The following is a 16,818-nucleotide window of genomic DNA, read 5'->3' as shown; positions in this document are numbered from 1 at the left end:
GAGTGACTGGTGTCCTGCCCCGGGGATGCAGCAATGCATCACTCCACACGCTATCTAGTCACAAACAGATCCCACACTTTAACAGCCGTCGTCCTCTGTGACACTGTCAGACCTGAAAGAGGAAAGGTCCCACAGAGTCACAGAGCTGGTCTCACAGTGGTCAGCAGGTAGACAAAACTCATAAGTCTGATTAAACCATATAATGCTCTATAAGTTAAGCAGGGAAATTAATGAAGAGAAAAACTCAATCCGCTTGTTGCTGGATCTTTGAAATCCTGTCCTCACACGACGCTTTGTTTTGAAATCTGATTCCACCACATAAATATATTAAAATCACTGGTACATCTGAATATACTCAGATGTAAATCCATGATTATTTGAAAATAAAATGCATGGATTGTCATCAATTGTATTAACTTATTAACTAACAATTAACTGTGTAGAACAATATTCTGTCCATTATACTTTACTCACTGAGAAGTAAAGAATATCTGTCATCATGTAACTTATCCCCCCAAAATTTTGTTTCATTTGTTTTCATTACTGATTTAACCTGTCCAGGATTACTTGTATTTCTTTCATTCCTTATTTATCCATTGATTGAGCTTTTCTTTCTTTCTTTTGATTGTATCTAGTATTAATATTATAACTTTTTGTTGTTTGTTCTTTCTGTCTTTGCTTTGTCCTTGTTGTGTTGTTGTTTGTTCTGTAACTGTTGTGTCCCCTATTATTGTCCCTTGTTTCCCATCTGTGTTGTGGAGATGATACATCTCAGTGGGTAAATCCCATGACAGTACATTTCTTGAAATCCTCACGTCATTTTTTGTTTTGAAATTTGACATTCACCATAATAAATAAATTAAAACCCCTGGTGCTACGTACTGCTACTAGATGTAAACTCTTGATTATTTTTAAACTAAAACTCTTACATAAATTATCACGCCAGTTATAATGAAGCAGGTAAATTGATAAGGGCTGAAGTCCTTTTTAAAAAACATTGCCTGTGCCTTTAAAACGCGCCATTTAGTGATAAGAGTTAATAATTTCCACCCTGCAGAGTGTTAATGAGATGACTGACCTGCTGTTAAGTTATGCTCTTAAATTTCCTGTAAATGTCTGCTGCCTCCTCCTCCTCCTTCTCCTCCTCCTCCTCCTCTGGTCAGCAGCAGCAGCCACTGGAGCCGCGGCGCGCACAGCAGCGCGTCCATGGCACACTGACTTCATCCGTCTGCACCGGAGCCGCGCGCACTGTGGGACACACACTGTGGCTTGTACCGCGCCTTTATTTGTTTTTGCGGTGTGAATTTTTATTTTCTATTTTTTTTTTCTATCGAAGGAACTTGTTTTTCACTCAGAAACTTTTACTTATGGTTCGTAAAAATGGGGCTAAGTTGTGGTTTCTCTCGTGGAAACATCGCTGTGCTGCTGCTGCTGCTGCTGGAAGGTAAGACTCCTCATCTTCAGTTTTATTAGGAGACTCCGGCTGGAGGAAACGAAGATGAAGTTGGGGCAATTTTCAACACGCTGCATGTTGTGCAAATGCATAGTAGATTTCTTGAAACAGATATTCGTGCAAATAAAGCAAAGTAAAAAATAATTATTTTTCCAAAAAGGAAAATTATTCATCCATCAGCTTCATCTCTCTTTTTTCTTTCTTTTGAGCATGTTCTTCATCTCTTGCCTTCCTCTCAGTCAGAAAAGCTATCGCTAAACCTGTTTGGTTTGGGATGCACTTTAGCTTCATGATGCTCTGCTAAACTGACTGGAACATACATAGAAAAACAGAGAGGAGAGATGTCTGAAACAGCTGATAATACACCTGCTCGTGTGTAAAAGGCTGGAGTCTGAAAGCTTTTTTCCAGAGAAGTGTCTTGGGTGGCATGAGCACAATGCCAGCACTGTGTTTCCCGCTGCAGAAAGTGATACTTGCATTGTGCTGCTGGCTGTTATGTGTGGCATGCCACACTGAGACCTACAGTCAAATGAAAACAGCCATATATCATAATATTATAATCCCATTCACAATCCCACAGCCCAACTGTACCAACACTGAGCTCCCATGCAGTCTATATTTAAAGTGTCTCTCATAGCTCAGGAGCGTGCAGCCAGTCCGTCAAATGTGTTGCTTGGACAAATATAGGCCATTGTGTGGAATTCCTGAATTTGTTTTTGGACTTGAACTCAGTCTCAGCTGAGGTTAATATCAGGGATGTGGACTTTAAAAGTAATCATCACAGTCTTTTAGTGGAATTGAGATGTGGAAAGAAAAAGGCTCAGTATTCATGTGAGTGGGTCAGTGCAGAAGTGGGTTCATACCAGTAAACTACAGGCTTAAACGTAATCGCCCAGGGGAGCAGTTTCCTGCAGAGTTGTTAAAATGATTAATGAAAATTCAGAGGGTGCCACAGTGAGGCGCGTAATGTTCTCTGAGTATTTTTCAGGGTGACAGACAGTGGCGTCCCGAGCACAAAGAGACTGAGAGATGTAGGTTCAGTGTGATGCTCCTCTCACTCAACCAACACAGCCTTTTCTCCTGATATTTATAGAGGAAGGCAGTTGGTCCAGTTCCATTTCATGTGTCAAGGACGACGTGGTAATTAAATGGGTGCTGAAATCTACACCCTGCATTGAGCGCCGAGCCCATCACCTGCCGGTTTGCTGGAACAAAAGGACCTGGACTTGTTCAGAGAGGTGAAGAAGAAGCGAGCCACGGGCAGGTGTGAGGCAGCTGCTCCTATCTCTGGGCAAACACCGCGCTGTTTGTTTTCTTTAGGAAAATATCGCCTGTTATACAAGTGCACACACTGTTCAGATTGCAGGTCGGACGGTAACTGGCCTCAAAACGACACATCGGATTGATTTGTGTTGTATTTGTTTGCGGACATCGATTTCTGCCTCACTTTTGCAGGATGTTCTGCTTGTTGACATCAGTTGCAGTACAATTGTATTCTGCTCTAGAAGATTTTAAGCCACCAAATTACTTTAAAGATGCTCCAGGGATCATATTCTAGTGGATTTTAATAACCATTTGATGTAGTTTTTGTGTCTCTGTGAGTCCTCATTATACAAGTAATTTAACTTAAGGAACAGTTACATTAGTCGTCCGTAGAAAACAAAAGTTGTGAGTGTATGGTCTGATTCACCCTAACCCCCTCAACCCCCTAACCCCTAACCCACTGTTACAGCTCACAGGTTACTGATGACTTGAGTTTTTCTTGCTGAGGTAATCAAACTAAGGAAACTGGCAATCAGCTCTCGCCATAAGACTAATCAGCATTTTTAAAAGTGGCCGAGACGTCGCCCTGCACTTAAGAGTGGAACGAAGTAGAAGAGGTAAAGCAGTTCAAGACTTTAATTAGACTGAACTGAAGCTGGATCTTATTGTTGTGTATTTGGTTGCAGTTTGGATGCAAAAATGTTTTCTTGTTGTCATGCACATGCGTTTAATGGCCAAGTACACATACAAGGACTTCCAGTACGGTTTTACACTGCTGTCTGTCTTCTTACATAGAAGAAGACACACAGGAAGGGACATGGCCCCCACTGGGTAGTACAATAACATGTGAAAGAAAAGTAGGAGAATATATGTTTGAAACACCAATGACCAACACCATAACAGTATACACCATCAAAGTGTGAACACAACTTAACTGGTTCTGTATGTTATAAGTTGTGCAAAGGAAAAGGAAAAGGAGAAGACCCAAGGCCCTGAAGTCTTATTATGTCTTGTTATTATTATAAGTCCTACTTATGTCTTTGGGAAGATGGACTACTGTGCCTTTGGAGAAGGGGATTTGCTGAAAGGACCTTTGCTTCATTTGATTTATTTAAATGCAACCTTGTTAATGATTTAAGTAGTTTGATGTCGGCCCACAGAACAAGCACTGAACAGCAGCTTCTGTCTCTAAACCTGGTAAAAGCCTTTATGGAAATGAACCACGTCTTGACAGACACTTCTGTGTAATCCATCACTTCCACATAAAGAGCCGCAGATGTTTTCACATAAGAGTATTGATCGGTTTATCTTCCACCGTGACCTTGCTACTGTATCTTTGACCCTGCCTCGCCCTCTGACCTTTGAAACCTTAACCAAGTGGTGATCCTCCCTCAGTGATGACCCTCCTCCATCCCACAGGAAGCAGCGCCCCGCAGAATCTTTCAGCTGCTTCTCCTTCTCGGTGCATTACCACAGTGATTTTCATCAGTATCCTTTGCTTTTGAGAAGGACCAGACCAATAAATCTCATTTGAAACATGCTGCTATTTGATTTAGCTCCTTATTACATTATATGATTCAGCAAAGCCTCTGTCTTGTGTTGCCTATATGGCTGCACCATAAATCTTGTCAACTTTCTACTCGTGTTGTCACTACGTCTCTTTTAGTGTAATTGGACACCATCTTGATACAAGTTGTTTGAGAGTTTATCCTTTAGATCAAATTGTGTGAACGGCAGGGATTTACTTTTATTTCTTTTATTTGTTTCTTTAGATCTTAGAAAGAAAAACACTTGTCAAAGCTGTTTTTAGGAAAAAGAAACTTGATTCTCTGTTTATGTCTCAGAGGGAAAGGATTTATTTTGTGTTTTTTTCATGGTTATTCACTTAAGAATTTGGCAAAAACACACGTCCCAGCATGTGATTTAAAACCACAACCACCTGGCCTCAGCTGTGCTCCAATCATTAAATCTTAACCCACCCCCCCCAAGATTTTGCCAAGAAATCTGCCAAGAAAAATGTACTTTTTAGTTTTTTTTCTTTTTTGTACAGGGAAATAACAGTGAACATGTTGTGTGCTACAAATGCAACTGATCATCAGCATAATGCTGCCAAGTTTAGGATCAGAGCAGTGATGCAGCAGTTTGAAGCTCACAATGTTTCACGTTTTGACTTTTCGATCATTGTTCCTCCCGTTGCCAACTCCTGAATCAGCAAAACATTCGCTGAAATGCATCACTCCATTTGTTTTTTGACCAAACTGAACTCGTGGCTCTATGAAATATCGCGTCTGACGAAGGGACACCGCCCAATTCACTTACTGCTGCTCTGCTGAGAGTCCCAGCCTCCAGCTCCGGACTGTTCCTCCTGCTGCTGCTGGCTTTTCATGGACGCTGCTCCTACCTGTCAAAGCTCCCTGCCTGATCCTCTCGTCAGTTCAGGGTCACACTTGGCTCTCATGCATGGGCAGAATCTAATTTGCTGTGGTGAAAGGACAAGGAGACATTGATTGAAATTTCGCCCTCGGGGCTTTTAGTCCTCTTGTTTCACATGGGTCTTGACAAGTTATTTTCCAGTTGCCTAGCAGTGCGCGCCGTGTTTGACCCATTATTTACAACAATCAGCAAAACCCAGGAGAAGCTCATTTGAATCCACATCATCTGTGTGATGCTGCAGAGCTGAACGTGAGTCAGGGTGATGATTTTACAGGTGCTAGTCGGCTTTACGATTTTTAATAATAAAAACGTTTGCAATATTATTGCTGTTACCAAACCATTATGGAGAAAATGTTAACATTTTTCTTTAAGTTAAATCCTCTTTTCCCATGAAGGCTGATACTTCTGATCCCAAAGAGGATGTTTCCGCTCACCCCTCCTCCGCCCGCCACACCCTGCCATCCCTCTGTGTCCATCTGTTTGATCCTTAAATATGTTGGAAATTATTTTTCCACCACGTTCCTCCACCTGCCAGTGCCAGAAACTCTGAAAGCTTTATTTCCCCTCGTGCTGGAAGATCAGCGGCCTCCATTGTCTGCCATATAAGCAAACGCCCCTCCCTCTGTTTCCATAATGTAATCCATCATCCACTGTAAAGCCTGATGTGGTGACACACAATGGAACAAGCAGTCAGACACTAGTTGTTCAAATAGTCACCACCCGTCTCAACAGTGTCGTTTTTAGTTTGGGTACTGATATTTTCAGGATTGGAAAGATTTAATGATGATGGTCCTGCCCGCTGCATGGAGAGTCTGACACTTAACACCTTTTATATTCAATTCATCAGAATTTATTAAACTAACACAAAATACCTTTTTTTATTTAATATACAATATCTATAAGGTAAACATTTGTATGACATCTTTTTTAGCCACGGTAATGTCACTCAGTCACAGTGTTGCCAGACGTACGATAATTATCGCATTTGTACGGTAATTTTGCCCTTTGTACAATGTATGATTAATAATGATAAAATCCCCATAATGTACAAAAAATCCATCATTTTATGACGGAATTAGGAATTATGATTATCAATATAGTCAAAAATGGAAACTACATCTGTATTTACGCTTGTTGTACGTGAATATGGATCATACGTCAGTTTTCTTCTTCTCGCATGATGTCCTTCCAGTCAATCATTTCTTGGATATGTTGTTATTTTCTCCAAAATACAATAATTTTGAGCCTCTGCTACGACTAGGTCAACAATTGAATCATGTTATTTTTTCTCAAATTTATGAAAATTTGCAGACATTCACATTCCCTATGAATAATCCTCATGACTCGATAGACTTTCACTGACTTTTATCAACGACCAACATGAGGTCAATATGTTAATTTGTCCAGTACTTGGTTTGTGACCTGCAAGCATGTGAGCATGTTAACATGCTGAGATTAACTTTAGCACTGTACCTCAGAGCCGCTCGCGTTTTAGTCGATTTTTCCTTGGACACAAGGAGTTCTCGCTGGATCATTTTTCAATCTTTTTACACTGTGAAGCATCTAGTAATTATCATACATATTTTTGAAACGTGAGCATTTTCAGTAAACCCTTGATTTTTGAAATTCAGTGGTATGACACCTTTATGAAACCGGTCACAGTGAATTCTTTATGAAAACATCAATGATTTGACATTATTTTTACTGGCAGTTGTTTCCTTGTTTCTTTGTGCCTGTCCATCCTGATCTGGTTTTATCAAAGTAGCCTAATGACTGTTGCATCCAACTCAGTCTGGAGCTCCATGATCAACCACATGTTCCATTTTTTATGCCACTATCCCCCCCCAGAGGAATTCTTAAACTGAATTTATACTTGTAACTAATCCCAGAGGAGATGTTATATTAGATTTCTTTATGACTGATGAACATGGTTCATTGGATCTCAGCTCTTGTATTCTCGGAGGGCTAATTGGATTACATTATAGGGGTAATTGATTATTATGTTACGGTATGCATATCGGTAAACTGAGTAATAACCTGGAGCCCGACTGCCCCCTCCTCCAAACTGAGATGAGATATCGTATTACTCTGATGAAAAGTTTGATGGCTGTGTCATCATGACAGGAAATGACTTTCTCTCCTCATTACACCTCATTGTTTTTGAGACGGAGAGTGTCACAGTTAGGACTACATTAAATCCAGGTTGTGGATGCAGCATGATATGGCTAAAGCATATACTGGCACAGGAAATGGAGAGGGAGAGATTTCAAAACATTATGATCAATAATAGCTTTCATAAGTGGAATTATAGCCCAATGTGCAGCTTTTTAGTTAATTGAATCCTTGAAGAGAACCATTCCCATAACTGTTACATCTCTGGAAGCAGAGAAATCATGATAGGTTTCTGAGTCATTATAATATTTATTGTATTTATATCACCATCATATAACAGGCTGATATGCCCCATCCTGCTGCTCGCTGCAGCCACTTTGTAACAGATGATAGATTCTTTGAAAATGTGGATACTGATGGAGCAAATTGTGTCGCTGGCCGTGAAATGAAACCCACACCGTTGATGTAATATTTCTGCGGCCGTGCAGCTAAAACCACTGGCCCCATATTACATGCAGCAGAGATGATTGCCACAGCCATCAGCCATTCTCCTTGTCTGTCTCATCAGTGGAAAACAATCAGCATCACCGTTGATTAGTACGGTTATTGATTGGTCTGCTGCCAGATACACAGCCTTTCCAATGGGTCGTTACCAGGGGCTGATGTAGCGCACGTTGACCTTGGGAATCAGAGGGCATGCATCGGGCTGAGCTCTCACCGCAGGAGCTCCAGTCCACCAACGAGTTTAGTGAGGGAATGAATCATACAGCAGATGGGCCTGGGTCACTTTTCCTGATCTGCCATGTTGTTGATGAGTATGCTCGGAGAGGACGTCTGGGTGCATGGGGGGGGGGGGAGATCCGTGATGTGCTTCACTGAGGCCTCCACAGAGGTAGATTAGTAAGTGTGTGGGTTCTTCAGCACATGAGCTCATAGCTGGTAAATCTGTCAGCCGAAGCACGCATTGAGCTAATTGAGTTCCTGTCTTTGTCTGGGACGACGGTGAGGGCGTTCCACCCTATCGGCTCTGACCGGTCGCAGACACACTGTGGTTGACCGAACGTCGTGGTTTCAGACGGTCGGATGAGATTTTGTCCTTTTTGTCCTTCCACTGTTAAAAAAAAATGAGACAAAGAGGACACAGACCACAATAAACTCAAGGTAACTGCAATTATCAAAGACAAGCAGGGCGAGCACGCATGGAGATGACCGATAGTTGTTTTTCAGCCTCGTATGAGTCCAATTTCGACATCCACTCGGCAGTACATGCTATCTATTGTAAACATGGATTGCTACAAGAGTCCTCCTGTTCAAACACTGGCTTTGTTTGCAAAATTACTTACTCTGTCTTTTGAAGAAATGACACTATATGACGTGGGTTTTATAGGTGTGTGAAGGCTGTAAAAGGTCGGCTTATGATGGTAATGTTTACACAGTTTGATTTATGGCACGTCGAGGCTGCTCCAAAAACAGCAATGATGTCGCTCTATATGTCAAAAAATGAGGGGCATATTTTTTCACTCTTCCCATGATATAGCACTGACATGAACCATGTGCGGCAGCTTTTAGTTTTTTTTTTAATCATTATCCGTGCATGGTGTTAAGAGGTGACTTGTCATTACGCTGTGTGTATTTCCATCATTCTTGTGCATCGTTTGGGGGAAAGGTAATGAGTCATGCTTTGGAAATTCGTCATCATGGCTTCACTGACAAAAGATGCCATTTGCTAAGAGAGGCCTGCTTGATCCATGCAATTAATTAGTTTTGATATAAACTGCTTGCTTTCTGTTGGCTTCAGTCCTGGAAAGAAATTGAATTTTGAATGATATAAACGAATTGTGTTGCATGAGGTCCAACCAGCGTGGCTTCGAGCCAGGGCCAGCGTTCATAAATGCATGCGGCTCACGCTAGTTAACACGCTGGAGCTTTATTCGTAGAGCTGCTGTGTTTGATTCATGACTGTATCATGTGTATTATTTTTCTTTATTTATCTAGTAAGGGGCTGTAGACATTTGTATTATAAATCTTGTTCAAACTGCAAATTAACCCAGGATCCTTAGCATCTTATCAAATTAAAACTGACTAATTATGTACAGTATTATAATGAATATTAAGCAATGGTTTTCCACTGTCAGGTTTGAGTCTGTGTCCGTATGATAATGGCGCCCTCTATTGGCCATTTTAGCTGCTTGGATTAAGGCCTTGACTGATTGCATACAGGACATGTATTGTGTTTCACTTCTCATATTTTCTCACACCCATTCTGTGTTATTTTTTAAGTCATATATCATTATTGTTGACCTTCAGCACATTCAGAGTCCATGTGCTGCATTTGAAATGTCTATATAACATTTAACAGGCACTGCATCGTGTTATTCTACTATAGCAGAGCCATCCATCCATGTTCAACCTTTTTCTCTGCCTCCCATGGAGTCACAGCTCTGTATTATGCTGTAACGTCTAAACAAGACAAGCAGTATCAAACAACCTGAAACTGCATCACAGGACAAATAGTCGTCTTAGTGCCTCCACTATAGGTGATTCTACAAGATTATTACACACATACCCCCTTTCCACCAGTGCTAGTGCTGGTTCAGAGCTGCTTCCAACTGCAAACCTTTTAAGAACCAGTTTGCTTTTTCATGGGCTAGAGCCGCCTTAGAGCCACGTCACTACTGTTATGGAAGTTATGCTTGATGGTCTACATTAAAATTTTCTGCAAAAGACATCAGCTGTTGCCTGAGATCTCCTTTCACCAGCTTCCAGAAAACTTCCATAACAACTACATCACCATATACGTGACTGACGACGTCTCGAAGCCTCAGCTGTATAACTGAGCCCCCAAACTGGCACTTGTTATATATTATATTATACATAAACATTCTTTCATTAAATGCTCGCTCGCTCTCTTCTATCTGTGCTCCGAGTCAGACCATAGACCGTATATAAAAAGCCAGATTCAGCAACAAGCAAAGTAATAAATCTAGTCATTAGATTTAGCATTGAAAACACATCAACATTTTGTTTAACTCAAGAGGAAACTTTGTATCATTTCTTTTTTGTGCTCTTAGGCCTAAATATTAATAAATAAAATAATAATATAAGTCTAAAATTCCTCACAAATTATCATAAAAGAAACTTAAAATCAATGAGTGAGCTATTCCAAATTAAATAAACTATATTTATATCACTTTTCTAGACTTGATGACCACTCAAAACACTTTACAGTTTTGCCTTTCCCTCATTCACACACATAAAGTGCTTCTACGTGCAACACTTCTATCATACATCACTCACACACTGCCATCACAGCCGTACGGGGTAATTTGAGGTTCAGTGTCTTGCCTAAGGCAAAGGGAATGGGGGTACTGAAATCGAACCACCTTCTGTTTAGTGGACGACCCTCCCTATCTCCTGAGCCACAGCCACTTGTTTATTTTCTAAAGCCCTGCCAATCAATCATCATGTTTTCCAGCGTGTTGTTAAAAAGTATTTTATTTCCAGTAGTAATTATTCCAACACCTGCAAAAACATCCATCCATAAGAACTTGTGTGTAAGGGAAAAATGTATCTTGCAGATCTATACACCCACTGTGCTCAAAACATGAGCTGAGGGCCTATAGAACACTTAACACGTACAAGGCCTCAGTATGAGTCCGAGCACAAATGGCTCCGATTACAAAATGGCAACTCATCCCTAAAATGTTTGTAGTCGTGAAAGTGACTCCCGCCATCGCAGCAGGATTAACAAACGAGTGGCCCGCTGTTTGTTTTTGTCCCGGAGAACACTTTTAATAAAAAGGGGCCGCGGCAGCCTCCCAGAGTGTATCTCCATCTCTATCCTTCAGGAAGGACGGCCACATTTTATCCATCAGCTCGGCCTCCTGTCATCCAAGCCCCATGAAATTAAATCAATGTCTGAAACCAGAGCCAAAGCCTCAACTGCACCAACAGAAATAGAAAATCTAGTTGTGCTGTCTGCTAATGACATTAGTGCGTTCCCTAAATGGTCGCCTACTGTCGTCAAAGAGGAACATAACAGGGATATAATTACAGGAGGAACACTCACATCTCCTTTTTCCTGTAAAACACAGCCTGCTATAGCTCTTTATGGATTACCCCCTCGCACACATATGCACTCACGTACATGCATGCATACACACACCACTATGGCAGGTAATGATTCATTTATCCTGCATATCCTGTTATCCCTTGTAATTAAACTTCTCAAGGTGAATACAAGGAGAAACGGAAACCACATGTTATTGACCGTGTGAGAAATTCATTAAAAGAGCTGCATAAGTGTCATTTGAAACCACCCTTCAATTTCCGCAAAGGGGGGGAGATGAAAAAAAAGGAGCCTGTCACATTTCATGTATGTTCTTTTTTCCATTCAGCCCAGGCAGCATTGTCAGTGCGCATTGTTGTCACAATTAAATATCCAGGGAGAGATGTCTGATAACTGCCGGTATCCTGCTCTGTAATGAGACAGTGATGTTAGGCCCTGTTTTTCAGTCAGCACAGGGTTGACTCACCTGCTTTCCAACATCTGTTTTCTCCATATCTTCTCTCTGCAGGAGTGACAGCCCTGTACTTCCCTCAGAATGAGTACATCGAGACGGTGTACGTGGGCCAGCCGGCAGGTACGCCCATCCTGCAGGTCCACGCCATGCTGGACAACGACTCTGAGCGGCCGCATTTCTACCTGTGCTGGAGCTCGCTCAGACGGCCCGCCTACAGCTCCTGGTTCCACCTGGACGTCAATACCGGAATACTGTCCTTGAACAAAACTCTGGAGGAGAGCGACTTCGCCATCCCAAGTGAGTTGGACACAAGCATTGTCATGGTAATGCAGAGTGTGGTCCGAAAGTCTGAGACCACTCTGTATAATCTTGTTTCAGTGCCGGGTGTGTTTTAACATGAGAGTACATTTGTTTCTTGGCGTTTATGCTCTTTGCATACTAATAATGCTTTGGCTCTGTGTTCAGGTTGTAATGTAATTGCATAATGGCAAGAACAAAAAGTGCAGACGACTAAAAAAGCACTGTCTGAGATTAAAATGCCTCTCGCTTTTGTTTCGGCTCTGCATCTCACCAGATCAACATTCGTGGTCCGTGAAGAAGTTGGGCCTCCACGCCACGGTTTTACCAAACTTCTCCAGAAGGCCCCACTGCATCAACAAAAACTCCCCTCGGATCACGCTGGACTTTGTCAACGCCACGTTGCCCCAGTGCACCCACACGGATATGAAGGAGCTCTGCTTCCCCCACAGAGACACCTCCAACCCCCACATAATGGAGAACAGGTTCCCCGGGGCCATACGGCAACTGCGGCGACTCACCAGACTCAACGTCTGCCCCAACTACACCATCTCTTACAACGTGGAGTCAGGTTAGAGACATTGAAAAGAGAGACTTTGTGATGTTTGAACAGATTCTTCCTATTGCAGATGGAAAGTGGAATTTATAAATCATAAAATGCATCACAGCTCAATTTAACAGAGTGGTTTTACAGTCTTACTTGTTCTGGTATAGTGGGTACTGTTAGCACTAGCTGTATAACACATTACTCAGTCACTTCATTGACTGAATGACCTTTTTCTTCTTAGGGTACTGTTATTCTCGTTTAGCATTTAAGCTAAATTCTGTTTTTCCATTAGTGACATTGAAGCCACGTTGTCTGCTGTTCAGCCAAAGTCACAGTTTGCTATTGAATCACATCCAGACACATGTATGTTTTTTTTGTTCTCCCTCTTCTCTGCAGAAACCCCAGCACCGTTCGCTGTGGATGAGAACACCACAGAGCTGGTGGTGACGGCCCCTCTGGACCGCGAGGAGAGTGAGTGCTACAGACTCCTGATGGTCTGCACAGTCCGAACAGACACGGTCATCACCAAGGTGGAAACTTCCCTGGACGTGTTTGTCATGGACGAGGATGATAATGCACCGTATGTGAACGGGACGGACACGACGGACATCGTTATCAGCTTCAATCGGACAAAGGTGAGAGCAGGGGTGCATTTAGGGGAGGGGCCAGGAGGCAGCTGAAATCGTATTGGCCCCTGAAGAGCCCCTGTCCTGTCAGTAGTCTTTTATTTATTTGAATAAACATCCTACTAGCAATAAACATGACCACGCTTTTATTAGGAACACTTGAACAAGGAACAGTTTTCAAGATATATTAGATATTATAGAGCTAACAGTAGACAAGGAATGACTAAATGACTGAATCAGGAATTGTACATGGATGTTGGACATATAATTGTCCCTTCTGTGTAAACTGTGGCCCCTTTGTGGCCCCTGATTAAGGAAAATCCTTGCTCCGCCACTGAGTGAGAGGACGAATACAAGACTGATCTGATCAGCTCTCACCTTCTTGTTTTTTTTCTAGGGTGGCTCTTTTGGAACCTTGTATGTCTTTGACAGGGATTTAACCCCCATCTATCACATAGACAACAGCCTCAGTAAGTATGCTGGGACCTTGCTCAACAGCGACCCATGGATAAATAAAACATTCGAAATAAAAGGCACCTTCAGTGAAAGGAAAGCAGCTCACGGAGGCATTCGAGAGACCGTCCATGACTACCGTAAGTAAACCCAAGTACTACAATTCAATTTATGAACACTGTAGTATTTAGATGCATTTTACACGTATATATATATTTTCTGCTCTTGGTTTTAGAGCTGGTCCTGAAGAGGAACCTGTATGTGAATGAGAATCGCAGTGTGCAGTTGGACTACCTGGTCAATGACACAACCTACCCCGGTCTGGAGGGAACAGTGTTGCTGCACTTCAACATCACCATCCTACCAGTGCACATCCGCTTCGCAAACATCACACACATGTTCACACTGACACGCAGAGCTTCTGTTTACGCACAGGTAAGCTCCCCACACACATCCATAACCCACTGCTGCTGTCTTAAAGCATATCGATCATTAACATTAGTCACATGCTGATGTGTGCATTACCCGAGTTATTGTTGGCTGCAGTAATTCCTTCTCATCATATTGACTAAAGGTCCCGTCAGAATTCCATTTTAATGGTGTTGAAATATCTAAAACATCTGCACAAATTCCCGTCGGATCATCATAGGATGAGATATGCAGAGTACATGGAGTATGCAGTGGGTGTGATGTAACAAAGTTCTTCATTACTGTACTTATGTGTATTTTTCACATATCTGTACCAATAAGTAGATTTACTTTCAGGTACTTTTCACTTTTACTCCACTACATATATCAGCAAATGTCTGTATCTATCTCTACTACATTTTTACAATGCATTGTATGATATGTTCACATGGTTTATCATACTGTATTTTAAATGTAATGAATACATACGGGAGGGGAACTGGTCCACTGATCCAGTCAGAGCAGACAGGCAACATTAGACCCGCCTCCTGCAGCAGCAGCACTAGTAAAGAAACACCTGAAATGTTCTCAGGAGAGGTCGACACTAAGTGATGACTTAATATGACGATGCAACTGTTTTCAGTAGCATCATCTGCAGCATTCTTCATTAATATGACGGTCTGTATAAATCATGTATTAAACTAAATATATAGTAGGCACTGTTAATGATGTAAGATTACATTAGGGAAGTATTTTTACTTTTAATACTTTAAATATTAAAAGTTAATGAGGTTCTTTAACTTTTTGTTGAGTACATTTTGTCAACTTTTATTTATTTGCACTGTTACTTAAGTTATACAATACCCAAATTATGTAAAACAGAGACATTATAGATTTCTTTAAAATGTAAAGTTTCATTTTTACACAATATTTCCATATTTCCATTTCCATCCAAGCATCTCATTCCATTCATGTGCCACTAATGTGTTGTTTTAGGCTCCTGGTAGATTGAAAAGCATACCATAATTTTGGTGTAGCAGGAGATAAACCCTTTTACAAGACGTTACTTGTGCCCTAATCATAAAACTAGTTTTAATAGAATTGTTATACTGGGTATGAATTGTCACATTGGACAACATTATTACACATGTAGCAACATGTGTCTGGGGTTCAACATTAGCTTGATGATTAGTTAGAGACATGAAAGTGACTACAAATGACTTGACATTATTATTATTTTTATTTTTTATTTGAATCCTCTGATTACAGTGGGTAGAAATGTAAATATAATAATAATTATAATAATAATAAATAGGATAAGATTCCGTACTAAAATGTGACAGTGTTAATATAATATTATAATATAATATAGCATACAATTTATAAGCCCCAGCTCAATATGACCATGTGCTGACTCACTCTCAAACAGTGAGACTGCCACCTGCTGGTTACTTACTTACCATGTATAATAATGTTCAACTTTCATTCCCTTGTCTCCTTCCCTCTCAGGTTGGCAGAGTGTGTGTGGAAAACTGTCAGCAATTTGATGGCTTCATCGTCACGTACCGGCTCGAGGTGCCAGATAAGAACGTGTCCGCTGACCTGCAGTCCTGCTATGACGCCATAAGCATCGCCCAGGCTCCAGACGAGATGTGGGGGCTGCTCTACGTGAACGACTCTGAGGCTTTGCGCAGGCCTGAGTGCCAGGACCTGCAGTACTCTGTTGTGGCCCAGGAGGAGCACACGCAGCAGGAGGCCAGCACACAGATCCACATCATACTAGATAGTGAAGGTATGTAGTATGTAGTGAATCTACATTTGAAAACAACATGCTCATATTTACAGGAACTCATCTCAAGTTTTAGTTGCTGTTTCCTTTGGGCACTGAAACACTCGCTTCCTAATTCACCACCACCTTTGGCACACTGAAATAATCTTTTCATTTGGGAGAAATGTTCCTTTCTCCCAAATGCCTTTTAAACATGTGGCTATGTGTCATTCTGGCTCTGTTGTACATAGTAAAAAAGGCCAGTAAGGAGAGCCAGCGGCTCCTGTCCTGTGCGGAGAACAGACTACGAAGAGACTGCGAGTCTGTCCGTGGCCCGGGAGCGACAACGGGGAGGTGTCAGTGGAGGCAAGGCACAGAGAAAGGTACATTTTATTTAATTAACATGGATCATCACAAATAAAAGTTGTTTACTTGTAATCCTAAAGGATTTTAACATCGCTGAATCATTTCTGTATTCAGTACGAGACCTTGGAGTCTTTTAATGAGAACCAAATGTGAACATGTTTCCCTCAGCGGTGGCAACGGAACAAATTAAAGCCCGGATCCAGCATGTGTGTCCCTCTCAGTTACACCACTGTCTCTTGCAACAGGATGCACGGAAAATGTGGTGTTAATTTTGAGAAACAGAAACCACATGATGGCAGGAGCAAGGCCCCACAGTCATGTATTGTTTAAACAACAACATCATATAACAGAACTTCAGAATTAGTTGTCTGTCATGTGCATGTTGTTTGTCATCTGGTATCATCTGTTTGCCCACTGACCCTTTTCATATTTCAGGGATATCTGAAAATTACTCGACCTGCTCCCCTGACCTGCGGACATGCCCTGATAGCTTCTGTGATGCAGTGGAAAGCAAAGATTCATCAATATGCCCCCAAGACTGTACAAGTATGAAACATGTCTTTTCCTGC

At 41.6% G+C, this 16,818-nt stretch overlaps 1 protein-coding gene across 2 annotated transcripts in view; it reads left to right on the top strand.

The window, feature by feature from the left end:
• The first annotated feature begins 1,161 nt into the window (after nt 1–1,161).
• Nucleotides 1,162–16,818, top strand: part of ret (ret proto-oncogene receptor tyrosine kinase) — a 21,921-nt gene continuing 6,264 nt past the window's right edge. For both annotated transcript variants that reach the window (XM_034609182.1, XM_034609183.1), the window contains exons 1-9: nt 1,162–1,444; nt 11,839–12,081; nt 12,359–12,652; nt 13,025–13,263; nt 13,652–13,847; nt 13,943–14,142; nt 15,625–15,907; nt 16,135–16,266; nt 16,685–16,795. In XM_034609182.1, the coding sequence (XP_034465073.1) occupies nt 1,381–1,444; nt 11,839–12,081; nt 12,359–12,652; nt 13,025–13,263; nt 13,652–13,847; nt 13,943–14,142; nt 15,625–15,907; nt 16,135–16,266; nt 16,685–16,795 (1,762 nt within the window). In that variant the 5' untranslated portion in view covers nt 1,162–1,380. The remainder of the gene's footprint in view (nt 1,445–11,838; nt 12,082–12,358; nt 12,653–13,024; nt 13,264–13,651; nt 13,848–13,942; nt 14,143–15,624; nt 15,908–16,134; nt 16,267–16,684; nt 16,796–16,818) is intronic.

The sequence above is a fragment of the Hippoglossus hippoglossus genome, chromosome 15 (genome assembly GCF_009819705.1).
Source record: "Hippoglossus hippoglossus isolate fHipHip1 chromosome 15, fHipHip1.pri, whole genome shotgun sequence".
Classification (NCBI taxonomy): Eukaryota; Metazoa; Chordata; class Actinopteri; order Pleuronectiformes; family Pleuronectidae; genus Hippoglossus; species Hippoglossus hippoglossus.
The sequence above is the reverse complement of the archived record's forward strand: the minus strand, read 5'-3'. Positions and strand labels throughout refer to the sequence as shown.